The 12843-nt window shown below is 45.5% G+C and overlaps 1 protein-coding gene across 2 annotated transcripts in view; it reads right to left on the bottom strand.

The window, feature by feature from the left end:
- Positions 1 to 1654: 1654 nt before the first annotated feature.
- The window catches only part of LOC139054238 (homeobox protein Nkx-2.5-like), a 41640-nt gene continuing 30451 nt past the window's right edge, over positions 1655 to 12843 (bottom strand). For both annotated transcript variants that reach the window (XM_070530952.1, XM_070530953.1), the window contains 2 exons: positions 6196 to 6368; positions 1655 to 3295 (listed from right to left, as the gene is read on the bottom strand). In XM_070530952.1, the coding sequence (XP_070387053.1) occupies positions 2978 to 3295; positions 6196 to 6368 (491 nt within the window). In that variant the 3' untranslated portion in view covers positions 1655 to 2977. The remainder of the gene's footprint in view (positions 3296 to 6195; positions 6369 to 12843) is intronic.

Genomic DNA, 12843 nt, shown 5'->3' with positions numbered 1-12843 from the left:
TGCCAAACGCAAGTTGCTCGCTAAGAATCAAAAGCTCTTCAGAGCTCACCCAGTTTCTGCTCGGCCGAGCCAAGCAAGAATGATGTAAACGGTTTCCTACCTCGTTCTGAAGGCGCTGATCCGTGCCCCCTGCAGACACGAACTGTTTGTCGCTGCTGCATGGCGAACATACTCTCGCGAACTTTGCGTTTATCGTATGCACGCAAATCACAAATTTTCCCCAAGCAGGTAAAAAGTTTTCCAGTTAAGGTGCCTGCGGGAATGGTTAGGGCAATGGCAGAAACGCGCTAATTGGAATACTAACGCATAATTACAAACACCTCGTTAATCGCAACAACACGTGGTAACCAGTTAGGGGAACGAATAACGCGAAGAAAATGTCAGTGCGAATAACCACGAAGAACGAGCCATCACTCGCACTTCCTCACACAAAGCGATGTTGTACCATAGTTTACAAACTTAATTAATCGCCCCCTTTGCCGATTAAAAGAAAAGCTGCTGCAGCTAGGCGGAAGCGGCAGTCAATAAAGCTGCCGGTCGCATGGTGTGGCACATTGTTTTAGGGTGCGAGCGTTAGAACGCGGACACCGCGCACTAAACTCCCGTATACACAGCGCGTCGCATTAAAAGCTTGGAGAGATTCAATTTCCCCGTCCTCCTATGATGCAATATACATACACAAAGGAGGTGCGTCGCCAAATCCTGCCGGCGTTCGCTTCGCCTCTCTGTTGTGATGATAATCGCTTTGGACACCGCAGAGCATTCTAGAGTGACAGCCCGTGTGCTGCCACACAAGCAGCGCTTTCTGAAACAATCTGACGTCCTAACTGCAGGTATACAAAATGTGTAATTTTTACTTCACGGGCATAGCGCATTGGCGCAAAGTAAACACAACGATGGACTGGGTAATGTGCTTAAAATCCAAGGGATTCAGTAAGACGCACTCTTCTAAAAAAAAAAAACTATCTTGAAAATACGACGTCGCAGTGGGCGCTCTATAGTTCCCTTTACTACGGTTCATTTGGTTTGCTCGGTAAAAAGCGGCCCTCAATGGCATCATGCGTAAGTGCACCCTTTTGCTGTGCCACTGCACTCGAAGACTCCTTCGGGAGCACAGCCTGAATGCTACCAATTAACAATCTTATTTCGCTAGGGGAGATCAATACATTATACTACCCCCGAGGTTTATATATACGTTCCTCACACTTGAAACAGTTGTAGTTCTTGTTTTCTTTTTTTTTCTCTTTTTTTTTGCAGCGGGACTCTTTAACGACTAAATTGCAACAAAAACTGATCAACAACTTGCCACATTATACACACTCGCAGTGGTGGCAGCTCAGTGGTTGTAGGGCGTTCCGCTGCTGAATACGAGGTCGCGCGGTTCGATTACCGCCCAGTGAAACCGCGTTTCGATGAGGTGTAGCGCAAGATGCCCGTGCACGCAGGTTTGGGTGAAGATTAGAAAAACTTGGGAGGTCAAAATTATTCCGGAGCCCGCCACTATAGGGCGCCTCTCATAATCCGACGGTTGCCTTGGAATGCTGACCACATGAATCAGACAACAACCAAAATATCACATACAACAAATGTCAGTCAACAAAAGGCAGTCGTCAAGAACAAAAATCACCTTAAATGAACGGAGTCGGAGACATGGTAGGGAAAAAAAGGAATTTATGGTCATACATGTTCTGGCCGCGCTCTTGGAGCGCGTTTATACCATTGTGTCCGCGTGAAGACTATAGATCAAGGCCTTCTTTGGGCCCATGATATGAGGCAAGGTTACATTCACCCTCCTCAAGTATCCAAGTACAGTGTTATATGTTGTCCGACTAGTTATGTTACTCAAAACCTATACAGCAGAGCGTGGACACGCGTAGCGCTTTGCTCACTGCGAGCGCTCGCCGGTCGTCTTATCACTTGAATAGCATGTTTTTCACGCATACGCAAAATAGTATTCATGCAACAAATGGCTTGGCCGGGACGTAATAAAGGATGCCTGAAGCCAACAGTGTCGTGTGTTGCCATAATTATGTTAAGTAGAAGCAGCTCGTAATGCCCTCTCACCCCTTCGTGGCTGTATAAAAGCGTGTGACCTTGACTATTGCGAGGACATGTGCCCCAATCATTCAAAAAGCGTTGAGATTCCTTGTTAAGTAATCCTGTAACGAGGGATATTGTAGAATGTTGTAATAACTATTTGAATTAGTAGACTCTGAAAATTACGTTCCTCTTGTTGCACCCGACGGGCGCACGCAGTGGTGGCTCAGCTTTCCCTCTCCGAGGTGTGCTATTGCTGCCTCGAAAAGCGCCTCGGCCAGATCAGCTTGTGTTGAAACGAATGTTTATTTGTCCTTCTGACCAACATATACGCCATTTTCAAGAACGCAAGGTGCACTTGTCGGTACTTTGGGCGTACAGCGCAAGAGCAGTTAATTTACGTGAGTCAAAGGCGAATATATTTTCGTTTCTCAAACTTACACCTGATTTCAATTATGCTAATGTCACCTAGATGATATTTTCGTTCCTTTTCTTTAATGTGTTTCTTCTTGCAAGCTTTTTTTTTTATGAAAGGTTTAAAGTCCCTCACACGCAGGAACAGCCTGAGCACCCCTTGCTTCGATGTTCGATGCCACATTTCCTTTGAATGCTACGCAGCACTAATATTGATGGTACGAACAAGTCTATTTGGTGTCCATGTTGTGCGTCAGTATTGCAGTATTGTCACGGATTTTGCAATATCAAATAATCGCAGACGGCGGCTCTCGTTACTGGGGCCGTATATCGAGTACACCCCCAGGTACAGGTCATGATTGCCCCCGGCCCCGTGAGCCTTTCTCCTGGGAGATGGTGGACGGTGCGGCAGTGCAAGCGGCGCTTGCGAGAGATGAATTACGCTGCAGAAGTTCGCGCAGCGGCGAAACACACACATGAACGCACGCACGCTCGCGCGCCCAGGATACGCGTAGTTCCGCGGCGTTCACCAAGACTTAATCGCGGTGGCGGAGGCCGGCTTGTGGCCCACCATGGTCGGGTACAGAAGCGCGTCCGGCGGATGGCTGGACGGCTGCGGCGGAGGCGGCGCCGGCGCCGGCGGCGGGCCCAGGGTAGCGGTGCCGGCAAAGTATGGGTGCATCGGGTACGCCGACGGAGCAAACGGCACCGCGGCCGGCTTGCCGTCACGCACCAGCACGGGCACAGCCACGCGGCGCGCGGTGGCAGCCGCCACCATCTCCAGGGACTTGTCCTGCTTTTGCCGTTTGCACTTGTAGCGCCGGTTCTGGAACCAGATCTTCACCTGCGTCACAAAGACAAGGAGCGCTAAGGTATGCGCGGCGATGTTATATCAGAGATCGTCGCTTGCGGTGTTTTCCTTTCTGCAGAACGCGGAAAACCTTACGGCTTCATGGGCAAGACCGCGAGTGGCGAGGATTGCTTTATAGTGCGTGGGCTAAAACGCCGTCGAGAGATAGCAGGTGGCATCTTATAGGTGTTCGCTGACTTTTTTAGATGCCCTGATCGAAGCGTTTGTCAGTAGCATTTATTTAGCGCTATACGTGTTTCATACAAGACAGGCCAAATATTTGCCGACGTTCTTTTTTAAAATCCTAATTATTATTCACCGTCATTATCAGCGCGATGTCAATATTATGGTGTATTGTAGATGATTATGACCATGAGCTTTTTTTTAGGTAATTGGGTCAATATATGGGGCAAAATTTATAAGCACGAAAATTAATGGAGTAGATGAATCCGCACTTCTGTCTTTTGCGCTCTATAGCGGCATGCTGTGGGCGGAAAAGCGTTGTTTGAAAAAAAAGTCAATATTTCCGTCCGGGAGGACGCCGGTCTTGGCTTCTTGGCCAGGCAATATTTGCGATCAACGGAACCAATATTGATACGCGAGCCACATCAACATGAGCACTTTCCTTGCGTCAACCAGCTCCGTGCTCTCAAATTCCGCCTTCTTTTCTTTCCAGCGCGCTGCCAGTGCACTCAATGTAGAATAAGAATCCAAAGACATCGAAAGAACATACTCCCGTCTCTGCAGAGATGACTGGTTATGCTGACTCTTTGGTCTCTGTCCGTAGTGAAAAATAAAACGTTGGGTTTCCGTGCAAAAAAAAAAAGAAAAGGAAGAGAGAGAGAGAGAAAACGTTCTTTGCGCCGCTGGTAGAAACAAAATTATACAAACTAGTTATATGCCCCAATATCTCCTAAGCACTGACAACGTTTAGAAAATCAACAGACGGGTACTTTGCTCGTGCGCAACAAGAGCGGCGAAATGCTGATGCAGAACCATATCATGCTTCGCATGTTCCAGAAAGCTCCCGCTACGGTGCTCTTAGAATTTATGCAGTGCCCCTTTGCATATACCTTATACTGCGCGCCGGTGATAGCATTACCTACACGAAGACGAAAGTAAATGCCTGCTCTGCACTTTCTCAAGGAAGAAGGTCGCATAGATCAACGATCAAATCATCCCGGGTTTATAGCTTCGATATAGAGTGGTGGAGGATTCGCGAGAAGAATGACGGCCATACACTCACTATGCGAGTACCCTTATTGCATAGAACGAGAGCGTCTCCTCTCGGCTTCCTTTTCGTTCCCTCTCTTTTTTTTCTCTTTTTTTTTCGTTTCGTAAACGCACATAGTTCAGCATGCGACGCGCGCTCCGTCAAAACTGCAGCTCCTCCGATCGCTTGAGGCTCCGGCATCTGGTGCCCCTCTGCCGCCATGTTTTTCAAGGACATATCGCTGGCTGTACTATCTTAGGTGCACCGTTCTGATTTAATGCTTCGCGTTGCAGCAGCCATGCAAACCTGAACGCAATGTTGGCGATCATGATTGCGCTGAGCTCGCACGCCATATCTGCAGATGCAGATACAGCAAAGGGCGGCATCTTTGATTCTTGTAAACGCTTTGGTCGAAACGACCTCGTTAATATATAGCATATCCAACAACCCAGCAGATGTGCTTAATTAAACTCTTACTACGAAACATCAATGTATTTTGCTTGTACTTAAGGAACACGGGGTGTCCTACACATGGTTCTATAGGATCGTATACAGCGTGCCCACCTTGCTAACATAATAAAGTCTGCCGCTCTCTCTCTCTCTCTCTCTCTCTCTCTCTCTCTATCTCTCTGATTCTAACTGTTCTCGTTTCTCCAGACTGTTGATATATGGTGCATTATGTAAGTCATATGTAATAAACAAAAGCAGAGACGAAAGTTCGAACTCCTCGTTTTAACGCGCGGTTTACGGTTTATATACAATCATCATCACCGACTTTGCGCAGGGCAGCGACAGCTACGAGCCACGCCAGCCGAACAGAAACTAGATCCAGAAAAAAGGTTCGTCCACTCTCTGCCGCTATTCCACCCTCGCTCGACACCGTGGAAAGATCGCAAGTGGATTAGCGGTGCCCGTCGACGTTTTCTTGAGACGCGCAACTTGTGCACTTGTTCTTTGGCTGACGACGTCTGTGGTGTTCGTCAAACTGCGCGGAGTGGACGAGATGGAGCAGAACACTGTTATCTGGGCGTTATTCAGTTACTTTCGCACAATATTTCATTGGAGAAATAAGTAATATACAGCTCTGAATGCTCACACACACACACACACACACACACACACACACACACACACACACACACACACACACACACACACACACACACACACACACACACACACACACACACACACACACACACACACACACACACACACACACACACACACACACACACACACACACACACACACACACACACACACACACACACACACACACACACACACACACACACACACACACACACACACACACACACACACACACACACACACACACACACACACACACACACACACACACACACACACACACACACACACACACACACACACACACACACACACACACACACACACACACACACACACACACACACACACACACACACACACACACACACACACACACACACACACACACACACACACACACACACACACACACACACACACACACACACACACACACACACACACACACACACACACACACACACACACACACACACACACACACACACACACACACACACACGCACACACAAACCACGCGTGTCGCATCAACCGGGCGTCAGCGCGCGCGGGCATTGCGAGCAGTGTCTCATATTCTTCCTACCTGAGTGGAGGTGAGCTTGAGGGCGTTCGCCAAGTGGTCCCTTTCCGGAGCCGATAGGTACTTTTGCTGCTTGAAGCGCCTCTCCAGCTCGTACACCTGTGACTGGGAGAAGAGCACGCGCGGCTTCTTCCTCTTGCGCGGTCGGGCACCGTTCTCCCGGCTGCCGCCAGACTCTACGCAAAGGATATTGCAGGCCGGCCGCGTCAAGAAACAGCACACCTTGCACCATCACAGAGCTACCAGCACAAAGCTCAGAAAGCGCCCGGACTTTCGCTCGGCGTACTTTGAGGAGTGTATAAGACGCAACGATGTTGGGAGCTCTTTTTTTTTTTTTGCAGGTAAGTAGCTGAGTAAAACTGCAACTTCAAAATGTGCATAATCAGTAAACTTTCTTTCATTAAAACCTAACGTGGACCTCACCTGGATATAATTTTTTTGTAAAGTAAGTATGGTGCTGGACTTGGCCTAATTGCAATAGTGAATCTATGGCAGGCAATCGGCACAAAACTAACAAAAATGGGCAGCATGCTACTCTCCCATAACACGTGAAGGCGAAAGTCTGCTGCACTCGTGGTAATGCATTAAGTTATCCAATCGCAGGGGTCAGACTATTTGCAAGGCATAACGAGCTGCAGTGTGAAGTAAACGTATTGCTCTGTAGATCGATCAACTCAACGACACATGCGAGCACCTAATGCACTATGTAAAGGTTCTTTAGCTCTTTCTTTCGTTCTCTTTATCTTTGTTTATTTCCTTTCTTTTTTTGTTTCTTTCTTTCTTTCTTTGCATGTTGTCTCTTTTTTTGTTCTTTCGTTCATTCTTTCTTTCGTTCTTTCTTTCTTTTTTCGTTTCTTCATTCATATTCAGCCAGTGTATCTTTGCCTGCTTTGCCAGTTTATTTCCGCTGATGATGTAGAAATTGCATAATATGACTCACGGTTTGCCACGATCCTACTATCCCCTTTTCATGTCTTGTTAGGAAGTCCCCCCGACAGTTGTCCCTTCGGGACCTCCGAATGTGTACTTATACCCATCTTTTATTTGATTTCGTCAAAAATAAATATTGATTGATTGATTGATTGATTGATTGATTGATTGATTGATTGATTGATTGATTGATTGATTGATTGATTACGAGAGTATGAGACACCTTACATAATGTTCTTTTTTCTTTTTTTCGTATATATGAGCCATTGCTATTTTTGTATGTTAGTTTTGTATCACTTGTCAACTTCTTTTTGTATCGGTGGACTAGACGCCGTTTTTCTCGGGTATGAGCCATTGCCACGAGCCGCTTAAGGCTGTCGCCTTAATAAAGGCGCACCACAGGAACAATGAAATAAAGGACCTAACGTTGCGTCTGCCTTTCTTTCATCGTTCCTTTCGTTAGCGTCTTTCTGCTCTGCAGCCTGCCAAGAAGTGTACATTCTGAAAAGGGAAATTTCATCATGAGAGCTTTTTATGCATTTAATTGCTTCATACTACGCCTTCAATCTACTACTTGAGGAAAATAACCCCATTTTGGCAAAGGTTCTGTCGCTTATCCCGAGTTGAAAGGGATATTTCTTGACATTGTGCGCGACAAAGCACAATAAAATGCTTCGCGACTTTATTTCAGCGGTTGGGAGAGACCCAACTGCGGATCCACCCGCCATTCATTCTTCTTCCTCTTCCTTCTCTAGCCTGTCTTCGCACCAGCTCACGTGGTTGACCAAGGTCGCGCCACAAGAAGACGCTCTACAAACGAAGCGAAACGAAACATAAAACCTACTTTCTGGGCCGCATTTCAACCAAACCATGTGGCCAGACTAGTCACATTAGTTTTGCGCACGTATACTATCAAACATTTTAATGGACTCTTGACGTCACTGCTTCAGTTGCTCTTGGCAGCTTCGGGCGTGAATTCCCTTGGTGACAGGTCTATACGGCTAGCTGTTTCCTTATTTCACTACCAGGTCATAAAACGACACTCGTATCTGCAGCGGAAACAACGCAGTAGGTAGCTGAACTGTTCCACAGGCGGCTTAATATCTGTTTCAGTGCAATACAGTAACTCGAGGCACCACTAAAGCAAGCCACCTGGGCGGCTGTTGTGTAGCTGTAAAGCTTGGCAGTTTGCTACTGTTCTACCTATGCAGTGGCTGCACCCCCCACCCCCCGGATAACTTTCCTCTAAACAGATAAACTTTAAACTTTCAAACTCTGTACTTCTATACACGGAGAAGGAGGGCGGCCATGTGGGGTAATATTTTTCGAAGTTTAGGCTGAAGTAGTAGGGATCAAAGATGAGGGCATTTGCCCACTTCAGTTTGCGGGTGTAATTTTTAACTGCGTAATACGTAGTAGTTTCTCCGTAAACCATAAATAGAGTGTTGTGAAGACGGATACGATTTCAATGTTATGGCAGGCATAACTCAGAGATTTCGAAATAACACAGCCATGGGGAGAAGAAAACTCGTCGTTGTTTTGTTTGCTTAGTTTATTTCGTAATGATGATGACCAGCCCTGAAAGCAAAGAATAAGAATTAGTTAGCTTTTTCAATCAATCTGAATGTCTATTATTATTATTATTATTATTATTATTATTATTATTATTATTATTATTATTATTATTATTATTATTATTATTATTATTATTATTATTATTATTCATGTGTATTACTCCTATATATGTGATAAGGATTGCATGTCATTACTGTATCATCCACATAAGAATACTAATATTACCACGGAAGACAAACGGCGTTTTCAGACTGCATATGTTTCTTCAGGTGATAAGAATGCTGATGTGTTTAATGAGCGATATTTTAAAATCATTTCTATCTATTGAAGCTGTGTTCTAGAAGCAACAATTTACGTAACCACCGACGCAAACATCGTGCAAGGGACCCGCAGTGTTGCCTCAACAGCCCAATCAAACGCTCTCTTAGTTTAGGAGGTCACTTTTGTTTACTTTCAAAACTAATAAGATTGCCTACATTGAGCGGTTTTTCTTATCTAAGAGGCGAGGAACATGCTGAGTGGAGAGGATTTCGATGAGGCCGAGTAAGCGCACTGAAGATAGATAACCAGATGAAGAGGGTGGTGCCGGCGTCTGCGATTGGTCCGCTTTTCCTTACTTAGCTTGCGGTGCATGGTTGGTCGAAAATCGAGCTGGCGTGCAACGGAAGGCAAGATTGCCGCTAAAACTGATCCTCAGCAAAGAAGAGTTGGCAGAGCGAGGTCGTAAACGTGCCGAAAGTGCTCGAAAACGTTACACGGCGACGCAGAAAGTTTTATTACACGCAAATAAACCCATGCTCTCCGGCAGGGGCAAGTAGCCAGTGCCTGAGAGTTCTGCGGCAGCTATGTTTGATTCCTTTAGGAACGGGGCAACTTGCGGCTATTCAGAAAAAATTCAGTTTTGTTCGGCATATTAATGCATCTTTAACGTGTTCCTCGTCACTCTGACGCGTTGAGTTTGCGCAGTTGTGTGATGTCGCGTGACAGGCAGGTGAAGTGGGTGCAGTCCTAAAACTTTTGAACAATAGCCAAGGGCTAATGGCGAAAAGGCGTCGAATGAGAAATAACTTTTTTTTTCCAATCATGCATAATCAGTGTGCACACGTTATGTCATATGGGGAGCTATCGCGTTTTCCGTGACGTCGCTTGACAGACAGGCGAAGGGAGGGGGGAGGTGTCCAAGAAGTTTTTGACCAATCGCGGAAGGCTGATTGCAGAATTGGAATAGAAAAGTTTCGAACAGTTTTACCTTATAGCGCGCCTAGTTTGGTCATAATGACAGTAGAAGGAATTTTCTTTCGTTCGTTCTAATCATGCATAATCAGTGTGCACATATCATATCAGATGGGGCGTTTTCGCGGTTTTTCTGACGTCGCGTGCGAGACAGGCGAAGTGGAGGTGTTCCGAAAATTTTTTGACCAATCATGCAATGCTGATTGCAGAATTGGAATAGAAAAGTTTAGAATTTCTTTACGTTATAGCGCCCAGTAATGGATATATAGCAGTGAGCGCACATGTTAGTGTGCTTTTCAATAGGCGTAAGAAGGTTTCCATGAGCTGACTGAAATTATACCTGAAAATGCCCAATTTTGAAAGCGCAAATTCAGAATTCGTTATAACGTGTCAAGATGTGTTATGGATGTAATAGGAGCTGCAGTTTTCACCACACTGGAGCGGCCATCAGAAGAAATTATCAAATCGAAACCAACGTTAAAACAGTACATTAAATAGTCGGTATATGTTTTTGTTAACTCTCAGTTCATTTACCACCTTTATCCAAGCCCAGAGTAGCCTGCCGTTCCTAGGCTGGCTAACCTCTCTGCCTTCTTAACTTACAATTTCCACTGCCCTCCCCACGGCGTATAGATTCAGCATATCGTTTGGGCATTCAAAGCGCTGAGCGAAAGTCCAGCCATAACAATTATATCGGCTCATTCAGCGCAAAATATTGATAGCAGAACTTTCTGAGTGAAAATATGGCCTCGGTTATGTGCGTGGATGTGATATCCAAAGCGGGTGAGAAAGAGTTCCGTCACCGCACAAACCATTCGGCCTGAACTAGGATGGTTGCTTGGGCTAGTTGGCAATTCACGATAAAAACGACGTACAGCGCGAAGGACAAGGACTGCGAGAGACGACATACACTGCGCTGACTTCCGACAATATTTTATTGCGTTGCCACATCATGTGTATATATACACGAGGGGGCACGCTCAGAAGATGAAAGGCAGTCACAAGGGGTGTTCTAACAGCAAGTCATCGCACTAAGAACAAGATCACTTGAAATAAAACGAACGTTACTATGTCTATCTGTTGAGATCAAGACTTCACTAAGGGTGAGCGCGATAGAGGGGTCACTAGCACACACACTACGCAGTTTTCTGATGAAATCAGCTTCTATAATTTTCCGCATGGGCGGCGAGCTCTGTCTACTTCCGCATCTACAAAGAGCGAGTCGCAGTCCCGGCGGCTGCGTGCCTGTACGTCGTTTTTACCATTCGCCCTGGTGAGGCGGGCACAGAAAGTTAATCCAATATTTTCTGGTTTAATTAACCCACTCTGTGGATCATGTATTGAAGGCAGAAAAAAACTAAAAGAGAGGCAGGCTTTCAGTTCGTTTCACATGAACTGACAGCATGTTAATGAAGCCGACAATAAAATGTAGGCACTTCAACGGCCCAGCCCTAAAGGTTATTCCAGAGGTTAAGGTTAATGTCAGAAGCTCACAACATGGCCTTTCACGCAGCTGAAAAATTCTTGTAACGTAGCCGCTTCGCTCTCGCCAAATAGGCAGCCAAAAGAAAGGCTAACTCAGTCTAGACTGGTAAAGTGATGTTTACAATATATTCTGTTTCATCTAGCTGAAAATGTTTCTTTCTCTTTATTCCGGTCTGTGTCAAAGGAGATATCGGTGCCTGTAGGCGGCGCCGGATATTCTCAATTTTCAGATGTGCACAAAGCGGTACAAAAGTTTTTAACAAAGAACTTAGAAAGAAACTGTAGTGACAAGAGATCTAAAATCCGCACGTGCGTACACAACATAAATACACAAAAAGAAATCTTCCTGGGCCCGCCATAACAAAAATATCCTCTTGCGGAAATACGAATGACGTCCCTTGTCATAGTGGCGCGTTCAAAATACAAGGCTCGTGTACACGCTCACAAAAGCCACAGGAACACGGTAGCAAAAGGGATCCCACAATCACGAACATTTGCGAATGCTGAAAGCAAATAAAGAATTACGCCAACCAATACAGCGTTCGGCGCAATCAAATTTAGAGTAACGAGATTTAGTAACTTTAAGATAATCCGGATGCTTCAAGAAACTACTAATGCGCGTGTTGCTATGTGTTGTGATTTTTCTGACGAGCACGTATTCAAGATGTTGCGATGAGCACCCTAATTTTTGCAATATAATAAGATGCTTTATGCCTTCGTCAGCCTCATCGGCGGTCATACGAAGAGGCTGATCAGCATGTTAATTATTAGGGCCGGAAGTAACGGTTAAATTTTCATCTTTTGAATTCCGCGACTAAGCCTCGAGTCCGGAATGTCAATGTGACGTCACGAATTTAAAAAAAAGATAATTTTTTTATCTCACATTTTAATAATGGTGCCAACCTCTCCTGTTATTTTGTATTAATAAAAAAAAAACTCTTTGTCGCAGGAAAAAAGAAACTTGTTAGGTCGAGTCGTTGATTTCTTCAGAATGAAATGTAGTCTTTTTTTGACCCCTTAATAGTTAATTAGACCTGTGTAGACGCTGTCAAAATCCATGATCTCACGGCACTGGTGGCTGTCTGGTGCGAGAGCTGCAATGCGGCATCGCCACCTATATTTTGTTTTCACATCAGTTCTGGCTTACCAAGCCCCCTGTCCAAGTAACAATGACCTTTTTACAGTGAAAAGAAAATGCGAATTTACCAATACGCTTTAGAGTAACATTCCTATAGAGTGTATTTCTTAAATAGGAGCGCGAGTTACCGACAAACAACCGCAATATAGCGGCCGAATTCGCAACGCACCTCAACGCTCTGCGAGTCAAGGCCTTGAGTTCATTCTTCTGTTGAAAGCAGGTTAGCCAGCCGGAATGACGGTACATACTTTTTCCAGCCGTAGCCTATATAGTCGGTCTCGCTGCCCCAA

The sequence above is a fragment of the Dermacentor albipictus genome, chromosome 1 (genome assembly GCF_038994185.2).
Source record: "Dermacentor albipictus isolate Rhodes 1998 colony chromosome 1, USDA_Dalb.pri_finalv2, whole genome shotgun sequence".
Classification (NCBI taxonomy): domain Eukaryota; kingdom Metazoa; phylum Arthropoda; class Arachnida; order Ixodida; family Ixodidae; genus Dermacentor; species Dermacentor albipictus.
The sequence above is the reverse complement of the archived record's forward strand: the minus strand, read 5'-3'. Positions and strand labels throughout refer to the sequence as shown.